This window comes from Nanorana parkeri, unplaced genomic scaffold (genome assembly GCF_000935625.1).
Source record: "Nanorana parkeri isolate BGI_ZX_2015 unplaced genomic scaffold, ASM93562v1 scaffold1414, whole genome shotgun sequence".
Lineage (NCBI taxonomy): Eukaryota > Metazoa > Chordata > Amphibia > Anura > Dicroglossidae > Nanorana > Nanorana parkeri.
The window spans coordinates 391,765-404,238 of record NW_017307682.1 but is presented as its reverse complement, the minus strand read 5'-3'; the positions used below and the strand labels follow the sequence as shown (position 1 = coordinate 404,238).

At 48.4% G+C, this 12,474-nt stretch overlaps 1 protein-coding gene across 1 annotated transcript in view; it reads left to right on the top strand.

The window, feature by feature from the left end:
- Positions 1–12,474, top strand: part of GPA33 (glycoprotein A33) — a 21,283-nt gene that overhangs the window by 1,469 nt on the left and 7,340 nt on the right. Inside the window, exons 2-5 of the mRNA XM_018569867.1 lie at positions 3,674–3,844; positions 4,522–4,698; positions 8,447–8,663; positions 9,915–10,079. Coding sequence (XP_018425369.1) covers positions 3,674–3,844; positions 4,522–4,698; positions 8,447–8,663; positions 9,915–10,079 — 730 coding nt within the window. The remainder of the gene's footprint in view (positions 1–3,673; positions 3,845–4,521; positions 4,699–8,446; positions 8,664–9,914; positions 10,080–12,474) is intronic.

The following is a 12,474-nucleotide window of genomic DNA, read 5'->3' as shown; positions in this document are numbered from 1 at the left end:
GGAGCCCAGAGTTTCTCAGTAGCTAGTTTAATCCCTTGCTGGCCGGCTCTTTACCTGGGTCTCAGCGTTGCGAGTCCTGATCATGTGACTGGTGGTCACATGATTGGGAGCCCATGTCACTGGGTCCCAAAAACCGTTTACAGTGACCAGAAGCTGCCTGTGATGGCTTGGACACAACAGCGGAGCCCCTAAAATGATCCCGTGCTTATAAAGTGCACCTGTCACCAGACAATGGACATCAAACTATTTACACATTGTTATCGAGCAGTAAATGAGCGTTGGAACAAATCCTCACTGACGTCTAGCCTCAGATACTGTGGAGTAATTCATCCTCAAAGATCACAACAGAGACTGTGAAGTCGGGCCGAGTTTAGTTAGCGGCACACCAAAATGCTCAAAAGAACCATCTTTAATAATCACGTAGAGAAGTGACATTGATAGATGAAGGGGTCCTGTGGGCAGGGCCGGATAACCAGAGGGGCGGGTGGAGCTCCCCCTCAGGGCCCGCCCAAGCTGACCTGGGGTATCTGCTCCAAATTGCAATGGTCAGAGCCTACACAGGGCTGAGGACTTCACCACATGTGACGGCACTGTCAGACCAGCCAATCACCAAGCACCACAATTGTCATTTTGGAAGAAGGGGATTAACTCAGGGGTGGAATTCAGGAGCCAGTCTGTCCAATCCAGGAGCCAGCAGGGTGTTTTTTTAGGAGCCAGCTTTCTATAAAGAAAACCTCAAAGGTTTAAGGCCTGGCCCACACCTGAGTGTTTTTTCAGCGCTGAAAAATGCTCAAACAGGGAAATTCCATAGTTCCCTATGGGCATGGTTCCCACCTGGGCATATTTCAGCCCTTAAAAAACGCCCTATGCCCAAACAAGTACAGGAGCTTCTTTGGGGCGTTTTTCCGCGCGTTTCCATTGGTATTCCCGAATGTGGCTCGGGGGTAACAAAACGGTAACCCCGAGCCACACTCGGGGATACAGCGTAGGTCTTACCTTGTCCGCGATCCCCGCTGTGTCCTCCGGCGGCTGCCGACTTCCGGGTTCCGTCCCTTGCGAGCGGCCGCGTCGCAGGGGGGCGAGAAGTTTGAAAAAGGAAAAAACAAATAAAAATCATACCGCCAGTGAAACGCGTGTTTCACTGAATGGAAAAACGAGCAGAAAAAACGTGCATGTGATTCGCCCAGGTGTGAATCCAGCCTAAAGGAGAACTTTGGGGTCAGGGCTTTTACCCATAGTTCTCCTGAGGGTCACGGGAGAGCACAAACTAGCGTTCTCCCGTCACCCAAAGCTCAGTATACTCGGTATACTGAGACGCCGGGACGGATCACGACATTGCTGTCGAGATCCACCCAGCTGCGTGATTGACAACTGGCTCTGCCTATCCAGAGGCAGAGCCAGCTGTGCCCGCCCCCTCCCCCGTCAGTCAGCGCTGGAGGATCAGGGAGGGGGGAATCCTTGCAGGGAGCCATGAGTGACAGTCACTGCTCTTTGCAGGGACATGATGGAGTGACAGTATGTGTTCGCTCACTTCTTGATCTACTGAGCTGACATGTGACAGTTTCATTGTCGCAGGTCAGCTCAGATTATGAGGCTGAGTGAAAATCACTCGCCTCATAATTCTCTTTTTAAGGCACATTGGTGACCTGGTTTCTGGGATTTGTCCAGCCCTGGAATAATGATATGCTTTCCCATACCTGGAGGTACTGAATATTTATAGTACTGGAGCCAAAACTTCTTTATTTTTTTTTGGATCGAGTAAGGGCGGGTTATAACCATCTTATTTTGCTATCTGTGTCCTGTTGGGGAAATTTCCCTTCACTTCCTATCCAATAGTAACAAAAAGAGGTATAAAGAAATCCCTCCAAGGAGAGGGAAATTCCCTGATGGGTCACCAGAACTAGTGTCCCCATTAGAAGATTTCCCCTCTATTCCTGTTCTGATGTCAGCCCAAAATGTGGGATTCTCTTTCAGTGAATAACATTCACAAGGACAAATAGGGTGAATCCTTCTAATGGAGCCAGACAACAGGGGTTTGAATCCCTCTCCAGTCTATCCAAAACAAAAGAAATGTTTTGGCTTCAGTTGCACTTTAATTGCCCTTTGTATAGGAAGGGGACTATAAACAGCCGCATGGGCTGATATTAAAGTGGACCTGTCGCTTTGCCCTTCATGTTTACATTATGCAGAATCTTCTGTGACCCTAAAAGGTTCATTGTCACTCTAAATCCATCTAGTATTTGTTTTGCAATCCATAATTCATTTTACTACAGTTTCGGTTACAAAGCCAGAGGCTGATCACTGACGATGGGCCTTTCCGGAGAGCATAGAGCAAATGGAGTAGAAGGAAAGTCCTGGAGGATATCTGTGTTCAGCACCCGAGACGTATGATGTTGTTTTATGAATATTGTGCTTCAGTCTGGGTCAAATGACGTGCATTGTGTCACACCCAGACCTGATATGGCTGTACAATGGCCACTAGATGCAGCTGAGGAGCATTGGAAATTTGCTTGTGTCGGCTTGACGGAAAGATTTGGGTTTTTTTTTTAAACTTTGTATTTCTTTTGTATGCAGATGATCCTATTTATATACAATCTCTTCATTGTGGTCTTAATTATAAGCTGGGTGGTGGAGCGGGGGTCACTTTCTCACTATCCGTCTGTACATTTCCCAGGAAAGGTGTGACGCCCCATTGTCTGCCATGCTAATTTTTCAGCCACGACTCATTCAAGTCATTAATTTTCATATAAATTTGCACTCCGGGCAGATAAAAGAAAACAATGAATTCAGTTTTATATGTTAATTAAAAAAAAAAAAGTAATTAAAAGTAATTATAAATGTGATAATTAGATTGTGTTGGTATCCACCTCTTGCAATCCACTGCACAGCAGAAGAGAGAGGGGCAGCACTAGGAGCCAATCAGATAATCCTGCATGTGCTAAGGAGGAAAATGCTGACGGCAGTAATGAAACAGAGGGATGACCTCATTAGTTTTCTGCTGCCCCTTTTGTTGTCCAGTCACAGGCTGGAAGCAGAGCCGTGTAAGTCTCGAGACTGGCTGGACAGAAATACAAATAATAATTTGTGATGTATAAGTTTCAGCTGATTGCTTTCGGGCAAGCCGTTAAATATACAATTGCACAACATACAGTGGCATCCCAAGGGAGTGCGGCCCGCACTCGGGTGACACCATTGGAGGGGTGACACCAAAATGACTGGCAGTCATTTTGGTGTCACCACCCTCTGATGTGACACCCGGTAACCACTCCGGGTGTCACCCAGCCTCGGGAGGCCCCTGACAACATACTAATGGATTTACGCACCAAAGGATTTACAATTTTGTTCGGTCAGTCTTGTGGTTTACACACATTTTCCACACTGCACAGCCAAATAGGTGACACGCGTAACTCCAAGTACAGCAATTCAGCTTCCTGCGTCACCTCTTCGCCTCAGACCCTCTCATTGGACAATCGGCATCTCCTCCTCTATCAGGGCGCTGACCCAGGACACAATGATACTGAACCACAAAGCTGTAGTGTGATCTCGCTGGCCAGCAGGGGTGTCCATTACAGGAACGGGGGCACAAAATGCCTAATCCTTTCTTCCATACAAATGGATTGAAATTGGACCTTCCACGCCAAATGAACATCTGTCGTCTTCTTTTTTTTGCCAGCCCCCTAACCCACCCAACACAAATTTTTTAAAAGCCATTTCTAAACTCCCCGCCCACACGCCAGCCGCAGCTCCCGCACGCAGCTCACACACGCACAATGGAAGCGACATCCGCCGGGACCGGCAACAGCACACTGCCTTCCGGGACATCGTCCACTCCTCCCCCAGCCAGGTAAGACATCCCCCGAAAATAAGACCTATAAGACTGTCTTATTTTCGGGGAAACACGGTAACTGCCACTATAATCCCAGCCAGGCTGACTACAGCCCCGGCTACCACTAAATGTCTGGTAGCCACATCACAGAAGGTGATGGGGGGCTACAATTGCATTCTCATTGCATGTCTAGCTCTGCTGGGAGGCACCGTGATGTCACCTGTGCCTCCCATAAGCTTCGGAGGCCTGAGGCCAAAGCGGTGCTCCCCTTCCATTGGTCAATCACTTTCACCAACTTCCTGGATTCCCAGTGTGCTTTGTGTCCCTTTTCCCTGCTGCTTGATGTGATACAATCTTAATTTCTCAAGACTACACATCCCATCATGCATTGCTTCCAGCAACCAATGATGATGTTACATTGTTCAGACACTGAGTTGTAGTTCGGAAGGCACGGTCTGTGACACCAGGAAGTGCGTATTCACAGGGCTGAGTGAATCCTATGTCATCCTATGGGGCATCTTCAATAAGTGTACAAACCTCTAGATGGATCTGGTTATGAGGAGCGGGATGGAACTTCTGGAAATGCAAAGCCGAAATCCAGATTTATTTTTAGTTTTTAACCATAGATGCCCTTTAACTTAGATTTATCCTCCATTGAGACTACACAACACCTTCCCTTTTATATCTAACTTTAGGATTGGGTTTTTTTTGTCTTCTCAGTGTTTGTTGCAGTAAACGCCATCAACGTACAGACGGCGACAAGAGTGGTTGAAGCTCCCAGAGGGAAAAGCGCCAATTTGCAATGCTCCTACCAGACCACAGCGACGGATACAGCCGGAGCGAACGCCATATGGTACAGGCAGCCGGATCAGGTAGGCTTTGTGCCTTTTGCTCAGTTATATACCAATCAGCCAAAACATTGGAGGGGGGGGGGGGGGATATATTGGGCAGCAAGTGAACATTTTGTTCTTGAAGATGATGTGTGGGAAGGAGAAAATAAACGGGCAAGATTAAGGTTTTCAGAGACTCTGACCAGGGCTAAATTGTCATGTCTAGACGACTGGGTCCAAGCAACTCCAAAACTCTTGTGGGATGTTCTGGGTCTGCAGTGGTCAGGACCTATAGCAAGTGGTCCATGGAAGGAAAACCGATGAACCGGCGACAGGGTCATGGGCGGCCAAGGCTCATTGATGCACATGGGGAGGAAAGTCTGACCCGTGTAGTCCGGTCCAATAGAAGAGATACTGGAGCTCAAATTGCTGAAAAAAATAATGTTGGTTCTGATAGGTGTCTGAACAGACAGAGCATCACAGTTTGTTGTGTATGGGGCTGCGTAGCTGTAGACCAGTGAGGGTGCCCAGTGCCAAAAGCACTAACAATGGGCACTTGAGCATCAGAACTGGACCACAGAGCAATGGAAGAAGGTGACCGGGTCTGATGAGTTTTCTTTTACATCATGTGGATGGCCGGGTGTGTGTGTCACTTACCTGGGGAAGAGATGGCACCAGGATGCACTATGGGGAAAAGGAAGCATGGCGGAGGCAGTGTGATGCTTTGGGCAATGTTCTGCTGGGAAACCTCGGGTCCTGCCATTCATGTGGATGTTACTTTGACACGTACCACCGACCCTAAACATTGTTACTGACCAAGTACACACCTTCATGAAAACGGTATTCTCTGGCAGTGGCCTCTTCCAGCAGGATAATGCGCCCTGCCACACTGCAAACATGGTTGAAGAATTGGTTTGAGGAACACAACAATGAGTTTGAGATGATGACTTGGCCTCCAAATCTCAATCCAATCGATCATCTGTGGGATGTGCTGGAAAAACAAGTCCGATCCATGAAGGCCGACCACCTCCCAACTTACAGGACTTAAAGAATCTGCTACTGATGGCTTGGTGCCAGATACCACAGCATACCTTCAGAGGTCTAGTGGAGTCCATGTCTGGATGGGTCAGGAAAAGGGGACCTGCTCCAATATTAGGCGGGCTTTCATAATGTTATGGCTGATTCGTGTAAGATGTCATCGCCTCTCTAGTTCCAGATGTCATTTTTAAAAGGTAACTTTTCGGGGTGTTTTTTTTTTTTATATCTAAACCCCAAGAAAGAAAATACATCTTGCAGCTTGCTTAGATCTGGTGGCTGCATTTGTTTTTCTGCAGGTACAAAACGAATAGAAATCCAGAGTCCTTGCAACTTCCTGTACACGAAACCCAATGTTATCAGCCTTCCAAACTAGCTTATGTGAACTACAAATGCAATGCTCCTCTATGTCATGGAGATGGGTGGAGTGTAGTCCAAATCCAGAAAGCAGCCTAGGGTGACAACACATTACCGAGAGTAAAGGCCATGACACACTGCAGGCGAAGCAGCGCGGAGCGGTGGCGCGCTGCCCTTGCGAGCAGTGTGTCATGCCATTTTCTCCTGGGCACATCAGCTGGCGCGAGCTCGCGGAGCTGAGCGTGCCGAGATCAACAATTCCAACTTCAGCCAATCGGCTCGCGCGAATAAACCAGCGCGTCGGTATGCGACAGCTGGCTGGTTGTTACAGACGAGCCGATTGGCTGAAGGTGCAGTCAATCATCTGACTGCAGTCAGCTCTCATTTTCTCCTGGGCACCTCAGCTGGCGAGAGCTCGCGGAGCTGAGCGTGCCGAGATCAACAATTCCAACTTCAGCCAATCGGCTCGCGCGAATAAACCAGCGCGTTGGTATGCGACAGCTGGCTGGTTGTTACAGACGAGCCGATTGGCTGAAGGTGCAGTCAATCATCTGACTGCAGTCAGCTCACACACTGCACGCAAAGCTCCGTGCCGGATAGCTTTGCTTCGCTCTGCACGGCTTCGCGTGCAGTGTGTCACGGCCTTAAGCGTTCTCCCTATAGAACAGGAACTGCCAGATGCAAATAAAGGAGGGGGGGGGGGAAATCCCACCCCCCCCAAAAAAAATGCGGCCACCACATTTTAGGACCAGTAAGCTGTGATAAAGTACATTTTTGTTTTAAATAAACTTATGTTATTGTATATCTTTCTGTCTTATTTTACAAATATAAACATTTAACACATGGCAAAGGATTCCCAAAGCACTGTGGGGTTAGCTAACTAGACAGTACAGCTGCTTGCTTTGTGGCACAGTTTGTTTGGAACGGACTTGGCTGTCCAATAAGTGATGAGCCAGAATTTAAAACGGTAAACTTTTTATGTTTTTATTAATAAAAATGTTCACAAATACTATTCAGTCCCTTAGTTATGTAAATTATATTCTGCTACTTCTTTGTAAACGTTGAGACTGATCCACCTCCCCAGCCTTATTGGCCAGTTAGGCTGCCCTTCATACTGAAGCAGTGACATGCGGTACCTCTTGCTCGGGGTGAGGCATTCCCCAGCCCAGCCCCGTCGGCCCAAGCACCCCTGCCTTCAACCCGTCTCCAAGCTAGTGTAAAGGAGGAAGGGAGGAGACAGGGAGGAGCCTCCCTGTCCCTCACTTGCTCCTCACCGCTGAGGCTCCATGACAGGTGACACAGCGGGGAGGCTTTCCCTGCTGTGTAACTTGCTAGAAGCCGATCTGAATGGAGATAAAGCTGTCAGCTTCAGACATAAAGCTGACAGCTTTTCCCTCCATTATTCTAGGTGAGGCTCTGCTTCACCTGCCTCTCCTTAATGCACGTCCCTGCACTGAAGGGCTAATAAGTGGGTGCAGTGATGGGGTCAACCTCTGAAAGGAGAAACCGCCAATATTTCTGCATCTGCTGATCATTTCGACATGTTTATTATGCCAGGAACTATCCAGGTTTACTATAGACTTTAACACCCAACTGAACTTCCTGTGAAAATTGGATAAATACATTCCAGGTGCATCAAAACAAAAGGTCTGCAAAGTCTTACAGCATGAGTAGGTAAGTCTGTTCCCTGCCAGCATGCTGCAGAGAAGAACCCTTTCTATAGAAGCAGTGGCCTCTCTGCAGAGGTCCGACACGCTGTACAATCAGCAGGCAGCATGAGCTTTGGTGACTGCAAAAGCTGAAAGGCACTGCTTCCATACAAAGAGCAAGGGTCATTCTCTGCCGCATGCTGGCAGGGGACAGGTTTTCTGTATGGAAGCAGTTGTCTCTCTGTAGGTGTCTGACGCATACTAAGTTAGACCTATTCCCTATAGCTTCGCAATCGCTAGCTTTGACTCCGCAGAGGGAGTGTTGGACCTCTGCAGAGAGGCCACTGATTGCTAACAGAGAGCAGGGGTCCTACTCTGCAGTATGCTGGCAGGGGACAGGCTTTTCTACTCCAGGCTGTGGCTGCTTGTTTCTTCACAGACGGCAAGGGTCCTTCTCTGTACACTTTGTTTTGATATACCTGAAATGTATTTAGCAGATTTAAATTGGATTTTAAATTGAATGAATTGGCCTATTCACTATATACATATATATATATTATAACACGGGGGTGGGCAACTCCAGCCCTCCAGCTGTTGTAAGTCCCATGAGGCATTGCAAGACTGACAGTTACAGGCATGACTCCCAGAGACATGTTGGGATTTGTGGCCGGAGTTGCCCACCCCTGATGTAATGGGACTGCGCATTGGCATCCTTTATGTAATGTTTTTTTCTTTGTTACGCGTCTCAGGTTGAAGTCTTATCAACATTTTTTGGAGTCAGTGTCAATCACAGCGATGCGGCTTACGAAGGCCGGGTGTCCTTCACTGGAAATGTCTACGGGAGTGACGCCTCTATTTTCATCGACAAACTGACCATGGAAGACAACGGCACCTACCGCTGTGAGATCAACATTCCCAAAGATCGCACCGGGACCCGCGACGCCAAAGTGGATCTTGTCGTTTTAGGCAAGTTTTATGCCGCGCTCTAAACGTCATGTTCCCTGGATGGGAGAATTTGATATTTTGCCGAGAGTTACACTTCAACCGCCAGTGTCATATTGAGGTATTAAAGGTGAACTCCGGGATAAGCAAATGTTCTTCTCTCTGCCCCCTCCTGTAGTTTTCTGCAGACAGCCTGTAGTAGGTGGGGCCTTCTGAGTCTGAGGCTTCCCATTCGTTCAGAAAATATTTACTATCATCCAGTTTTCTGAATGGGGAGAAGCCTCTGTACTGAGTGTTACTACCCATTCAGAAACTCATGAATTAACAGGAAGTGATGTAAAGCACTTCCTGCTCATTCATAACTGGGGACACATAGTACTATGTATCCCCAGTTATTTACAAACGTTGGAGTGATCAGCTAATTTATGCCGCCCCCCCACCCCCAAAACACAAACTGAGGATCGGTATATATCACCGATATTTACTGATCCTCCGCTCTCCATCCTGACCCGCTCAGCCACATACAGCGGGGCGGCAGAGCCTGCAGCTTCTCTTTGGATCCCTGCTGCTCTCCCCCACCTATTTGGTCAGAGGCAGCGGGGATCCGAGGAGAAATGGAGCGCTGAAGCAGGGGGGTGGGGGATGGAGGAGGAGGGAGCGCTGTCAGTTCAGGATGGCTGAGCGGTGAGGAGAGGGAGAGCCACTCGGCCAGGATCAGACAGCCGGCGCTCGCTTGAGCGGGGGGGGGGGGGAAGGAGGAGGAGGGAGCGCTGTCAGTTCAGGATGGCCGAGCGGTGAGGAGAGGGAGAGCCGCTGGCTGTCACATCCTGGTCGAGCAGCTCTCTCACCGCTCGGCCATCCTGAAGCGACAGCCCCCCCTACCCCCTTCTTTGACAGCTGCAGCACCTCACTTCTCCTCAGATCCCCGTTGCCTCTGCCCATACAGGTGGGGAGAGCCATGGGGATCTAAGGAGAAGCCGAAGACTGTACCCCTCCTCTACACCCTGTGTTGGCCGCCTGGCGCCCCTCTTGCCAAGGCGCCCTGTGCTCACCATGGCAACAGGGGTGAGGGGGCGCAGCCAGGTCGGCTCTGGCTGCGCCCCCTCACAGCTGCACCTGAGGCAAATGAGGCACTTGCCTCGCCCTTCTTACGGCCCTGACATGAAGCAGTGAGCACATGTGCGCAAGAGCCCTCATAGGATTAGATGTGTATTTGATTCCAGCTGATTAACATTTTACAAATGACATGACACGACTTGTTTTTCATTATTGCAGTGACCCCATCAAAACCGGACTGTGCCATTGTTGGGACTGCGGAATACGGTGAGGTCATCCAGCTGACCTGTGCATCCAAGGAGGGATCTCCTGTCCCCACGTATACCTGGAAGAGCTACAGCCCACAAAATGTACCTCGGCCCATACCAGCAACTGCAGTCACAGGTATCTATATCAAGATGTTGTTTTTATATTGTCATGTAGGGAGGAGCTCCGCCACCAGGAGGATGAACCGCAAACCGTGCAAATTGCAGTCCTCTGCAGACCACCGCTGTAACAATTGCTTTAATCCTCTCTTAAAGTTGATCTAAACCCAAAAACAAAAATGTAATCTAGTGCAGCTCACCAGCCCTTGGATATCCTTCGAACAGGATTATCCTAGGACAGGACTACAGGGACCTCGCACCGTCTCTTCTCCATACTATCAGGGGAGAGGTGTTTTGTAATACTAGGAGAGAGCTGAGAACAATGTAACTAATAGGTCAGTACAGGGTACACATGACTTCACAGTGACTTTTATTGCAAAGGTGAACTAACCCTTTAAAACAATGTTCTCATACCCGACTATCTTTTCTAAACTAAGAAGAATACCTGCTACCCATGTAATATTCAGGGGGAGGTTTTGTAGTTCATATTAGAAGACCGTTGTCATTCTAGGACAGGAAGTGTGTTACTGGCCGGATCACCAGGTGAAAATTTAAGAGAAAAATAAGAAAACGAATGCAGCTGCAATATATTGCATTTCTGGTGTTTGGCTTTTAATATGCTTTAAAGAGAACCAGTCAAGACTGAACCCTTTTGCTCAAAGATGGAGCCGGAGAAGGTGGTGCTGCCGAACAGGGCAGCCATCAGGGGGGGTACGGCAGATACTCATGCAAAGGGCCTGGGGGGCCCGCCCGGGTCCCTTACATGACTATCGGCCAACGGTGAAGGGCGAGGAGGCAGAGGCCTGGCCCAAGCAGCGCAGGGCTCCAGCATTGCAGCTCCAGTGGCTTTGAGACAAGTTAGGGCCCCATCAGTGACGCTGCTCGTCTGATGTCGGACTGGCCGGAAGTGACGTCACTTCTGGCCGGTCCGGCAGCAGACGAGGCCTTGTGTGCAGGTAAGAGGAGCTAGTAAGGAAAAGGAGGGAGGGATGCAGCTCTGACCAAGCCACCTGAGACCCCTTCAGAGCTTCAGATGTCTCATTTGGGCTATGCAGCATCTATGGTGGGCTCTGCAGGGTCACTCTCAGGTGGGTCCTGTGTTCAGCGCGTCACTAAGCCCTGCGTCCAGCGCATCACTAAGCCCTGTGTCCAGCGGCGCAGGGGGGCCCGGCCTAAAGCCGTGTAAGGGCCCCTTAAATTTCTGATGGCTGCCCTGCTGCCGAATGTCTCTCACATGGATTGTTGAGAGGCAGACCAACAATTGGATATACCCTAAGCAAGTTTACAAATTAGACTCAGTGTAATTTGGATTTCATTGAGCTAATTTGTGTGTAGTTCATGCAAATTGAACACAGCAGCTGGGTGTATCGCTATCCCCATAGCGCAGGTCCATTTGTACACATGAACCTTTTTTGCTGCCAGAGCCAATTTGACGTATTTTGCACACATGTTATAATCCACATTTCAGTCCTGAAAATTACTTTAAAACCCTTCAGAATTTATATATTTCCTGGAAAGTAGAGACCCTATAGAAATGGAGGCAGTTGTAAATTTTTTATGTAGTATGATATTCGAGCAACTGTTGATGGAATCTCAGCATATATCGAGACGAGGCGATGGTATATTGGAAAAGATTAACAAATGCTTTATTCGTGCACGGGAAACTCAAAACAGACCATGAAGAGTTCCTCACTCAGTCGTCTTGTAAGAGTCTCTACCCTCCCCCCCGTCTTGATGTTTTAGGCTGGGCACACACCTTACAACCATCGCAAGACTTTTGGTTGTAAGGTACTTAAAAAAACGTACGATCTGCCTATCTTGCATAGGCAGATCGTACTTGCGATGATCACAAGCCGGCTTCCGATGACCGCAATGCCGAACGGGCAGTGTGCGCTTGCGCACACCGGCCCGTTCGGCATTTGTCTCCCGAGCACCATTCAAACCAGCCGACAATCGTAAGATTTTCGGCTGGTTTTCTAGCATGCTCCTTAGACAAAAGACGTGCAACCGTACAGTAGAAATGGTCGCACGTCTTCATTCACACTGCTCGATGCTCGTACGATCGCGGGATTTCCCGCGATTATCGTACGATTATCGTAAGGTGTGTGGGGACCTTAATTAGTATGCAGGAAACTGTAGCTTTGTGGTTAGGCCATCTTCCTAAATTTATCTTGTAGTTGCAATAGCTTGGTTTCACTCGAGAAAACACACACATTAGTTATGTACAAGTTTAAACATATTAATTGGTTCACTTCAGCAAATATTAATTCCACACAACCCAAAATTTCAATTAAAAATAAAAATAAAAAAATAAACTCAAATTAAATGTTTGTGCTCACAAGCCCCCTATGTGATAGCACAATGGAGGGGACAGGTTCTCTTTTAAGGTGATGTATGTGTGTGTAATAAAAAAA